The sequence below is a fragment of the Elephantulus edwardii genome, unplaced genomic scaffold, assembly GCF_000299155.1.
Source record: "Elephantulus edwardii isolate Elephantulus edwardi_28Jun2011 unplaced genomic scaffold, EleEdw1.0 scaffold00130, whole genome shotgun sequence".
In the NCBI taxonomy this organism is placed as follows: domain Eukaryota; kingdom Metazoa; phylum Chordata; class Mammalia; order Macroscelidea; family Macroscelididae; genus Elephantulus; species Elephantulus edwardii.
In genome coordinates, this window is record NW_006399880.1 from 5,298,482 (window position 1) to 5,311,026 (window position 12,545).

General features: G+C 39.5%; 1 protein-coding gene across 1 annotated transcript in view; it reads left to right on the forward strand.

Moving 5' to 3' along the window:
- Positions 1-12,545, forward strand: part of SH3TC2 (SH3 domain and tetratricopeptide repeats 2) — a 141,533-nt gene that overhangs the window by 113,774 nt on the left and 15,214 nt on the right. The window contains exon 13 of the mRNA XM_006893752.1: positions 10,111-10,261. Coding sequence (XP_006893814.1) covers positions 10,111-10,261 — 151 coding nt within the window. The remainder of the gene's footprint in view (positions 1-10,110; positions 10,262-12,545) is intronic.

The window sequence follows — 12,545 nt, forward strand, 5'->3', positions numbered from 1 at the left end:
TGCTTTTAATTCACATCTCTCTGAGCACAGTTATTTGGAACATCTCTTCCATTGGCCATATTTATGTTTTCCTTTGTGAAAAGTTTTTGCAAGTCTTTTTGCCATTCTAGGATTTGGTTATCAGTGTTTTTCTTGTGGAGGCCCTATAATATTCTGTAAACTTTCATTATGAAAACCTTGTCTGAGATAGCATTGACAAATGTTTTTTCCCCCAGTTGGTAAGTTTTCTGTTCATGCTATTGGAAAAAGTTTTTGATACACCCAAGGATTTAACCTTTAGAAGATCTGATTCATTGATGTTATCTTCTGACTGTGCATTTCTGGCTGTATTTGCCATCCTATTTATACTATAGGTGACAGCTTCTAAGTATGCACCCATTCTGTCTCTTAGGATCTTTACGGATTTGGACTTTACCCCAAGGTCTCTGATTGACCTTATGTTGATTTTTTGTGTATTTTGAGTGATTTTGAATGAGATGTGTGAATCCTGTTTCAGTTTTCTGTAGATAGTAGTTCGATTTTGCCAACACCATTTGTTGAAGAGGCTCTTTTCTGTGGATTTTCTTGCTTATGTGAACAACATTACACATGTGTGCAGGCTTCTAGATTCTCAGGGATGTGTCAGAACTTCCTAAGCCTCCTGTGAACATCTCATTCTCTAGTTTATGCTTTTACTTATTGTTTTCTTACTCCTACTCCCAGTTATTTCTTTTTTTAAGATATACAGTGAAGATATTATGATGGTCAAGTGGCAAGAGCATCACTTGGACTCCTGCCTACCCTGTCCAGCACCTCTGTCCTACCAGCCACCCCTTGGTATGATGGCTTAGGCCACAAGCCACTTCTGTAACATCTTGCACTTATATAACAGGAAAAGGAAGGGAGAAGACACCTCTGTAAGGGGAAGTCTAAAATGCTTGTCTGTCAGATACAGTTTTAAAGCTAAGCATCCAAAATAAGACAGACTAGGAAGAAGGATTGGCCATCCACTTCTGCAATGTAACAGGACTTTGAAATCCCTATATGAACAGAGCACACTTAGAGTAGAATAACAGATATGGCAATTGAGGCTGAGCCCTCAAATACAGAAACACGAAGAGCAACAGTTGTAAGTAGAAACTAGTGATTGGAACATGGGATGTAAGAAGCATGAATGTAGGAAAACTGGACATTGTTAAGAAATAAATGGAACTCGTAAATATTGAGATATTAGGTATGAACAAAATGAGATAGATTGGCATGTGACATTTGAATCAGACTATCATATGATCTACTACACTGGTGATGAAAAGGTGAGAAAAAACAGGGTAACTTTCATAATTAAAAAGGCCATTTCTAGATTTATCTTGAAATACAAAATTGTTAGCGACAGGATAATATTAATACACATACAAGGAAGACCTATTAATGCCAGTATCATTCAAATTTATGTATCAACAACTACACCCAAAGAAGAGGAAATAGATGATTTCTACAAAATTTTGCCTTCAGATATTGAAAGAACATGTGACCAAGAGGCATTAATAATAGTGATTGAAAGTTGGGGACCAGGAAGAAGGATCAGTAGTTGGAAAACATGGACTTTTGACAGAAATGAGGCTGGGGATAGAATGATAGAATTCTTCACAATCAATGATTTATTCATAGCAAAAACCTTTTATAAGAAACATAAATTCAGGCTGTACACATGGATTTCACCTGTGTGGTATGCACAGGAATCAGACACGTGTGGAAGGAATCAATGGAAAAGTGTAATATCATCAGTGAAAACTTAGACCAAATGATGATTGTGGAACAGACCATAAACTATTCATAAGCAAGTTCAAATTAAAGCCATAGAAGGCCAAATCAAATTTACAGGAATGAAATTTGATCTTGAGTCTATCCCACCTGAATTTAAAAACAAACTCAGAAACAGATTTGAGGTCTTGAATACTAATGAACAGAGACCAGATGAGCTGTGGTAGGATATCAAGAATATCATCCATGAGGAATGCAAACGGTCATTACAACGATGGATGAAGAAAAGACCAAGATTGATGTCAGAAGAGAGTCTGAATATTGCATTACAGTGTGAAGAAACAGGAGCTGAATAGAAGATTGCAAAGGGCAGCTCAGGAAAGCAAGGCAAGGTATTATAATGAAATGTGCAAAGAGCCGGAGTTCAAAAACTAAAGGGCCGAATTATTTTACCATTTCTTAAGCTGAAGGAACTAAAGAACAAATTCAAGCCATGAGTTTCAATACATAAGTATGGTATGGGCAGAATATTGAATGATCCAGGAAGCATTAAAAAAAGATGAAAAGAGTATACAGAGTCACTGCACCAAAAAGAATTGGCTGGCAGAGAAGTATTTCAAGAAACAGCATATGATCAAAAGACAATTATGATGAAGGAGGAAGTTCAGGCTACCCTGAAGTACTTGGCAAAGAAAATAAAGCTCCAGGAATTGATGGAATACCAATTTACATATTTCAACAAACAGATACTAACCTAGATGTGCTTGCTAGGTTGTGCCAAGAAAACTGGAGGACAACTATCTGGCCAAATATGGAACAGATCCATATTTATTCTCATTCCAAAAAAAGATGACCCAACAGAGGGTGGAAATTATAAAAAATACCTTTAATATCACATGCAAGCAAAATTTTGCTGAAGATTTTCCTAAAACAACTGGAACAATACATTGACAGAGAACTATCAGAAATACAAGCTGGGATGATTAGAGGTTGTGGCACTAGGAATATTATTGCCAATGTCAGATGGATCATGGCAGAAATCAAAGAGTACCAGAGGGATATCTATTAGTGTTTCATTGACTATGCAAAGACATTTGACTGTGTAGGTCACAAGAAATTGTGGTTAACCTTGAGGAGAATGGGGAGCCTAGAACACTTGATGGTGCTTATGCAAAATCTATACTCAAACCAGTAAACAGTCCTCAGAACAGAGCACGGAAACACCATGCAGTTCAAAATCAGCAAAGGAATGTGTTGAGAATATGTTCTGTCTGCATACCTTTTTAATCTATAGGCAGAACAGATCATTTAGGAGGCTGGGCTTTATGGGGAGAAATGTGACATCAGGATTAAGGGAAGACTCATCAGCAACCTGTTATACAGATGACACAACTTTGCTTGCTGAAACTGAGGAGGACCTGAAGTGCTTGCTGTAGATGGTCAAGGATTGTAATCTTCAATACAGATTGAAGCTCCACGTCAAGAAAGTAAGGATTGTCACCACTGGGCCAAATAGCAGCACCATGATGAATGGAGAAGAGATTGAGGTTGTTAACAATTACAGCTTGTTTGGCTCCACAATCAACACTTTTCATACCAGCAGTCAGGAAATAAAAAGATAAATTGCACTGGGAAAATCTGCTGTCAGGGACCTCTCCAGAGTACTGAGAAAAAACAATGTCAGTCTAGAGACTAAGATGCACCTGATCGAGGCCATGGTCTTCACATTGCTTGCTATGCTTCAGAGAACTGGACAATGACTAAGGATGACTGAAGAAGAATTGATGCCTTTGAGTTGTGGTTCTAGAGAAAAGTCTTGAACATACTTTGGACTGCCATGAAAACAAATAAGTCTATCTTGGAGAGGGTGAAACCAAGTTTATCCTTGGAGACTAGGATTTTAAAGCTATATTTCACACATTTTGGGCATGTGGTCAGGGAAGACCAGTTCTTGGAGAAGGACATCATGCTCAGAAGGGTGGACAGACAGCACAGAAGAGGGAGACCCCGGATGAGATAGAGTGATACAGTGACTGAAACAACAGGTGTGTCAGAGTCAGTGAGACTGGCTCAGTACAGGGCAGAGTTCAGAGCTGCTGCATATAGGGTTGCTATGAGTTGCAGGCACTCAACAGCAAGTAAGAACAAGTGGCAAGAAGCTGCACTGCAATCCTGAAGGCACACAGTTTGTGACCACCAGCTGCTCTGTGGGAGAAGGATGGACAATCTCTTCCCTATCAATTAACTGCCTCTGAAAACCCACAGGAGGGTCAGTTATGGGTCACTTCTGACTCGACGGTACACAACAACAGCAATAATTATCCACGGGTGCGTAAAACATTTTAGGGGTTCTAGTGGCCTAGTATATGAGAAATAAAACCCCAAACTGTCTTAATGTTGTTATTGTTGTTAAGTGCCGTCGAGTCGCAGGCGCCTCATAGCAACCCTATGAAGGAGAGTCCTCAACACCCAGTGGACAGAAAGCGATGCTACCAAGCCAAAGGTGGATGATTTATAATCCGCGGCCCTCGGGCCTGTCTTTCATTGTTTTTGTTCAGACATTCCTCTCGGTCATATAGCCCAGGTGTACAAGTTGCCATACAGCGGTCACTTGTGGTTGCTGTGAGGCTGAACACTGTGACACTGATGTGTCAAATGCGTTAATGGTTGGCTACCCAATGCGGACAGAGACCGGGTGGAGCTCCTGGATTAAAACAACTTTGGAAGGAGGAGTGGCATCCACTTTCATAATAGCTTGCCTCCGGAAACCCTATGAACCTGGAGAGAGGAACTGTCTTAACATCTCATCTATTTTGGCTGCTTCACCAGTGCAAATGGTAAACAATTTCCACTTATTTTTATTTATTTTTACAATTGTTCTTGGGTAAAGATGTTCTATATGGAAAGACTTATGCATCAGGTTAAAGAAAATGAAGCCACTCAAGCAGAAGCTTTCAGAAAACTTCTTCATAGAGAAAATAAGTGATATTTCTCTGAGGATGGAGTTTTGAAAGTGTTTCAAGATAATTCTGACCCCTCCAGTGGCTGTTAGGCCACTGGTTTTCACAGCTACTGTGTTTGCAAGTTTATTGGTTTCATATCTGCCACAGAGCTGGAAACAGCTGATAGGAGAACAGCAAATTAAAATGCACCAAAGTTTCAGATTTTTTTTAAAAAATTTATTGTATATTAGTTTTCTCACAAAGTTTGTTACATTTTGTTTCACAATATTCTCATTATGTTTCATACAATCACTCCCATGCATTATGTTTTATAAAATCAATCACCATTGGGCCTTGTCCTTCACTATCCAATCTTTTCAGGTCTCCCCCAGATCCTTCCCATTTCCTTCACTCTCTCCCTCCACCCTTCAAACTGTGCAGCCCTGTGGCTTCATTCCTAATCTACCCATCCTCACCCTTCTGCTTCCACCCTTTCCCCCTTTGGGTCCCCATATATGTTTTAATAGTTACCCTTCTATTTTTTCATTTATGGTCTTATGCAGTATTTGTCCTTATGAGACTGCATTAGTTCACTCAGCATAATGCTTTCCAGCCTCTCCCAAGTTATGTAGCGTTTTCCTAAATCATTGCTTCTAAGTGCTACATAATATTCCATTGTGTGAATGTACCACTATTTCTCAAGCCATTAAGTTGTAGTTGGGCATTGGGGCTGTTTCCTCTATCTTGCGATGGTGAATAACACTGCTGTGAACATTGGTGTATAGATATTCATTTCTGTCTCAGTACTAATTTTTTTTGGGTATATTCCCAGTTGTGGAATAGCTGAGTCATAAAAAGTTTCTACATTCAACTCTTTGAGGAAATGCCAAACTGTCTTCCAAAGTGGTTTTACCATTTAACAATGCCACCAACAGTGTATGAGAGTTCCCATCTCTTTACATCCTCTCCAACATTTATTGCTTGCTGCCCTGATAAATTTTACCACTGCTATTTGGGTAAGATGTTATCTCATTATAGTTTTGATTTGCATCTCTCTTGCCAGTGATTTTAAGTATGTCTTCATGTGTCTGTTGGCCATTCAAATATCTTCCTCTGCGAAAAGTCTTTCCATGTCTTTTGCCCATTTTGTAGTTAAATTATCAGTCTTTTTCTTCTGGAAGTCCAGGAGTATTCTGTAAACTTTTGTACTGAGATGCTTGTCTAAGATGCTATTGCCAAAGTTTGTCACTATTTGGTAGATTTTTTCCCCCTTCACTCTATTGCAAAGGGTTTTTGATGAGCAAAGAGATTTAATCTTTAGAAGGTCCTATTCATCAGTTTTATCATCTACAGATTGTGAATTTCTGGCTAGGGTTGGCAGCCACTTTACTCCATAGATTAGGCTGTCTAAGCTTGATCCCAGTTTGTGTCTGATGAACTTTATGGTTTTGGGCTTACTCCCCGGTCTCTGATCCACCTTGAGTTGATTTTTGTGTATGGTGTGAGATCCTGTTTCAGCTTTCTGCACTTACCAATCCAGTTTTACCAGCACCATTTGTTGAAGAAGTTGTCATTTCCTCATTTGATAGGTTTTATTTCCTTGTCTATTATTGTACCAGTACCATGCTGTTTTGGTCACTACCTCTGTGTAGTCAAAGTTCATTATTCTGAACTTTTTTTCTTGAATAAATAGTCCTTGGCATCCTGATGGTATAGTGCATGACACATCAGTGTACTGACTGTAAGACTAATAGTACAAATCTCCCCATAAAGATTTATAGCCTCAGAAACCAATGGAGGAATGTTGTAAGCTGGAATGTACTTGACAGTGAGGGAGCATATGAGCAGGATCTTGTACACCTTTGGTTAATTATCAGAGTTCTGACCATGTTGATTTTAGCTTTTTGTTGGTTAGTTTGCTAGTTTTCGCCTCACTTTTATAGATGAGATTCTTGAAGTTTCTCATTCCATCATTCTAGATATTGATCAATATTGTTATTGTTGTTTAGATTCCATTGAATTTGTCTCTGACTCATAACGACCCTTTGTAGAATGGAATGAGACTTACCCAATCCTGTACAAACCTCACAATGTTTGCTGTGCTTGAAGCAGAATTAGGATATTCTCATCCAATATTGTATAAGCCTAAGCTTTAAGTTTTCCTAACTGGAATTTGTTGTTTACTTCTAAACATCAAATTTTCTGCCTTTTAAATCTATACATGAAAAGCAGTGTAGGTTTAGAGACCCTAAGGGGAACATAAGGATGCACTTTAGGTATGAAAGGAAACTTCTGCAAATAGTAGTCTATGATCATCCTGCAGCTCCCATCAAAGAGAACATGCTGTCATGCTACATTTATTTAGTGTAAATGAATCACCCATTACGGCAGAGCATTCCTGGGAGGAATAACAAAAACAAAAACAAGACATAAGCAAGCAGGCATTTCTTCGCACCTTTGAGGTGGCAGCTGTAATTTAGCTCTAAGCTTATTGGTAGGTGAGATAAAAACAAAACAAAACAAACAAAACCCCTCAGAGTTTCTTCCAGTCTGATAAAAGAACACGAACAAATGTACTTTCTGTTGGATTCAAATTTCTTTTTCCTGGCACGGATTTCTAGGAGACATTTATTAAGTGGGTCTTGATGTAATGGACACATTTCTTCAGCTTAAATTCTTCCCATGAGATTTCCATTCTTACAAGTTTCAAAGCTCTAACAAGCAAAGACAGGATATTTTTGTGGAAGAAATTGATGGCATCTGCAAAGGAGCATTTGGAGGGGAAAGAAGAAAACCCTTTCAACTAATACTGGGGCATTTCTCACGCAAGGCTTTCCATAGATAGCAGTGGCCTTGAAGTATTAGTAAGAATTTGAAAGGGGACGGGACGAATAAGAAAATAGCATTATGGACAAAGGGGATAGAGGTTTCAGTAAAAAGGTAAGAAAACATTTGAAAGATCTTTGGTAGTTTTAGTGGACAGAAGTTTGATGAATAAACTGGAGACAAGAAATGAAGGAGAAAGGACTCCACTTGTTTCCAGCACATGATGTAGGTGTTGGAAGGGGAAGAGGCAAGAGGTCTCCTTAAGTCTCTCAATGAGATGGATTGACACAGTAATTGTAACAATGGGCTCAAGTATGTCAGAGACTGTGAGAATGGCACCAGGTGGGACAGGGTTCAGAGAAATCGTTCACAGGGTCGCTATGAGTCACAGTCGACTCGGCAGTGTGTAGCAACAATAGAAATTAGGATTGTAATAGTAATAGAAAGATTCTGGTTGTGTAACTGGTAGCATGTTGCATTGTTAACCAAAATGTCGCACCTCTCTAGTAGTCTGATACAAGCAACTGCTTTAAGGGAGAAAGATGAGCAGTGTCAATAACTTGGCAGGGTGTAGGAGCAGTAATAGAAATAGTAGTAAGTATAATTGAAAACATTCATTTGACATGCATTATTTAACAACAATGTTTAAATACTTTGTATTCAACCTGTATGCAGAGCAGATTATCCGAGAGGCTGGGCTCTATGAGGAGACGCGTGGCATTAGGATTGGTGGAAGATCTATCAACAATCTGCGTTATGCAGATGACACAACCTTGCTCGCTGAAACTGAGGAGGACCTCATGCACTTACTGCAGAGGGTCAAGGACTGCAGCCTTCAGTAAGGACTGAGGCTCAATGTCAAGAAGACAAAGATTCTCACCACTGGACCAATTGGTAGCATCAAGATCGGTGGCGAACAGATTGAGATTGTTCACAGCTTCAGTTTGCTCAGCTCCACAGTCAACACTCTTGGCACCAGCAGCCAGGAAATCAAAAAACATATTGCGATGGGAAAGTCTGCTGTTAGGGATCTCTCTAAAGTACTCAAGAGCAACGGTGTCTCTTTGGAGACAAAGGTGCGCCTGATACAGGCCATGGTCTTTGCAATCACTTGTTATGCATCAGAGAGCTGGACAATGACTAGGGAGGACAGAAGGAGAATTGATGACTTTGAGCTGTGGTGCTGGAGAAGAGTATTGAGTGTACCATGGACTGCCAAGAAAACAAACAGATTCATCCTAGAGAGGGTTAAACCAGGCTGCTCCTTGGAGGCAAGGATTCTGGGGCTTCGTCTGACATACTTTAGACATGTTGCATGAAGAGACAGGTCTTTGGAGAGGGACGTCATGCTCGGTGGAGTAGAGGGACAGCACAGGAGGGGAAGACCCTCTATGAGGTGGATTGATTCAGTGACTGGGGTAATCGGGATGGGTGTGTCAGAGGCAATGCAATTGGCACAGGATAGAGCAGGGTTTAGGGCTGTTGTACATAGAGTCGCTATGAGTCACAAATGACTCGATGGCACATAACAACAACATTTAATGTATTTGTGTATAATAATGTAAATGTATTTGTAATACATTTAACTCCCTTGTATCTCAGAATAGGGGGGCACTGTTGTCTCTAGGGATTTGTGCTGTTTACCTGAAGGCTTTTCCTCTGTGGTGGTTCAAATCTACCTGCAGAAGAAAGATGACAAGCTCTCATGTGATTTACGGCTTCAGAAACCTAATAGAGAGTCAGTTAGGAGTTGGTTCTGGCTCCACAGCATTGAGCCTGAGTAAAGTCTCAGGATAACATTATTCTCTGTAGAGAAATCCTCAGCTCCTTTCTTCTGTGTTCACAATGAGCTCAAAGAGAAAAATATCCAAGAAGTACTCACTCTGTTCATGAAGTCCTTATAATAATCCCAATTTCCCAATCTCCGGGGCCTGGAGAGAGCAATCACAGGTCCACAGTTCTTCCCAAGAGAGTAAATGGTAATAAACAGAAACAGAGCAGGAAATAGTATCAAGGCTAGATTTACGGCTGCTGTCTTCATCTAACTGTCTCTGTGGGAGTCAGAAGAGCAGAGGAGGCTAAAGTGTCTTCATTTTGAAGGTTGAGGGCCTGATGTGACTGAGGGAAGGATGGGGACTTCTGAGAGTGAGAGAGGCTTGTGGTTTACTGTGGCTCAGTAACTTTGCATATGGCATCTATTGTGCTTATAAAGACTATATTATAGAGCAGTAAGAGGTAGATATACCTTGAGTCAAAACATACTAATAATAACAACAATAAAATATATTAAACATGGATTATGTACTTCTTGCATGCCAGCCACTGTTCTAAGCAATACAGTTTGATTAATTTCTTAACTCCTCACAATAATCTTCTGAAGTATATTTCCATTTCACAGATGAAGGAAATGAGGCACAGAGGGGTTTTGGACTTTCTCAAGGTGATGCATTTGGCAGGGTAGAGCTGAGATTCAAATCATGTTCTGATATCTGTGTGATTTGGAGCAAAATTGTTCTCTGGCAGTTCCTATGCTTCTCTTGTGCTGAATGACCTCTGACATCCCTTTGAACCCAATACTCATGATTTCACATCTGCCGCCCAGGTCTCTTAGGAGATCCCTAATTTGCATCAAGGAAAGTCTGCGTATCTTCATCGACCTGGGGGTGAAGGACAAGGCTGCTGAGGCCTGGCTCGGGGCTGGGCGCCTCCACTACCTCATGCAGGAAGATGAGCTGGTTGAGCTATACCTGCAGGTAAGCATCCAAAGACTCTCAGTGACTCTCCTGACAGAGGTGAGGCGAGAAGACAGCAATGCTTCCAAACTGGCTAGCTGGATCCAGAGGGGAATGTATTCAAGCCCAGTTGTTGGTAATGGACTGTTCCACAGGCATGCTATTGAAATCAGAGTGGGCTGAGCAGAACTCTTGAACCAGCAGTCTGACTTCATATATGCGTGTGAGCCCTGGAAGGCAGCCAGGGCTAATTTCCTCCCCTGATACCACAAACATACCCATCTTTCCAAAGGTAGACACACATTTTGATTTCTAGCTTTTACTAAAATATGAAATAAGTGTGGCATGTACAAGGGTGTTAATGTTATTGTTCTTTTGTAATTTTGTTGCATATATCTAAGATCTGAGATATGATAAGGTATAGATTAAAGGCCTAAGATTTAGAGAGAGATAGGGAATTAAATCACAGGACTATCATTTATGAACTTTGTGATCTTGAACTTGAATTCACTGACTCTCAGTGCCTTCACTGGTCACCATTCTCTCACAGATAAGGGTCTATCTATCTCTAGCTCTCTATCTATCTCTCTATCTATCTATCTATCTATCTATCTATCTATCTATATCTCTACATATATGGATCTCACTGGTTTATCTAAGGCCCAAAGGCATAGCTTCAAGTAAAGTGTAGTACCAGGATAGAGGCATGTGGGCAGAATTAGAAGCTCTGTGTCCAAAAAGGTCCTTAATGCTTCTTACCAGTAAAACGGGCTGCCTAAATCTTAGCTTGTTGTTACTCCACAGACTCAAGTAGTAGTAACAGCTTCAGTATTTACACACTGCAGAGAGACTATGGTTAAGTCACAAAAAGGACTGTTCTCTGTTGGGGAGGGGGAATGGTAGCATTCAATCAAAGTCACCAGATGAGTTTTGAGATGACATGCAGGGCATCATAATCGAAGAAAACAAAAGTTCATTAAAAGGACAAGGAAGAAATAAAAGAGTAAGATAGATGTCAGAAGAGACTCTGACACTTGTGCTAGAGTTTAGAGTAGCTTAGGAGAAAGGAAAAAAATTGTGACATATGAAAGCTGGATAGAAGATTTCAAAGCAAAATGAATAAAAAATAAAGTATTATAATTAAATGTGTAAAGACTTAGAATTAGAAATCCTGAAGGTAATAACTCTTGAAATTTCTCAAACTCAATAATATTAAGTAAAAAGTAAACTTCATTTGCAAATGAGAGACAAGTAGTGACCACAACAATGAGGATAGACACAATGGAGTTTGTGAGCAAGGCTCAGAATTGGGGAAGGTTTTGATCTATTGTCCACAGGGTCATTATGAGACAAAGGTGATTTTAAGATAACTAATAAGACAACATAGGAAAAGCATTGAAGGGTTCAGGAAGCATTAAAAGGAGATAGAACAAATATAGACTCTGTGGTGGTCTAGTGGGTAAGGAGGTGTGCTGTCAACCAAAAGGCAGTGTGGGTTTGAATCCACCAGCTGCTCCATGGAAGAAAGATGGAAAATCTCCTCCCATGCAATTTACAGCCTCTGAAATCCTACTATAGTATCAGCTCTGAGTAGGTTGAGACCCAATGACAATGAGTTGAGTTGTTGTACCAAAAAGCATTGATGGATGTTCAGCCATGGACTCAGACAACCAACAAATAGTGTTTAAGAAACTAAACTGAAGACATTGGCAAAAAAACCCAAAGAATTAACATTATACCAATTGAAGCACTTCAGTAAATAGGCATAACACTGGAAATGCCCACGCATTAATGACGAGAAATTTGGAAGACAATTAACTTGACCATCCAACTGGAAGAGACTCATATTTGTGCCCAACAAAATTTGTGCCCCACAAAATTCCTACAGAATTTGAAAATAATTAGCAATATAACTAATATTGCACAGAAGTAAAATCTTGCTGAAGATTTTTTAGAAGATATAAATTATAGAAGTATATCCACAAGGAACTGGCAGAAATCCAAATTGTATTCAGAAGAGTATGTGAATCATGTGATACCATTGCTGATATTAGACGAATCTTGGCTGACAGCAGAAACTACATGAAAAATTTTTATCTGTTTTATTTATTGTACTAAGGCATTTGCCCAGTTATGACAATGACCAATAGATTCAAACCACGGGTGGAAATACTTAAGGATATTTGGGTAGTATATTAAATGATCCAGAAAGTATCAAGAGAAGATGGAAGGAATACACAGAGTCACTGTATCAGAAGGAATTGGCTGACACAGAAGAATTTCATGAAATGACATATGAGCAAGA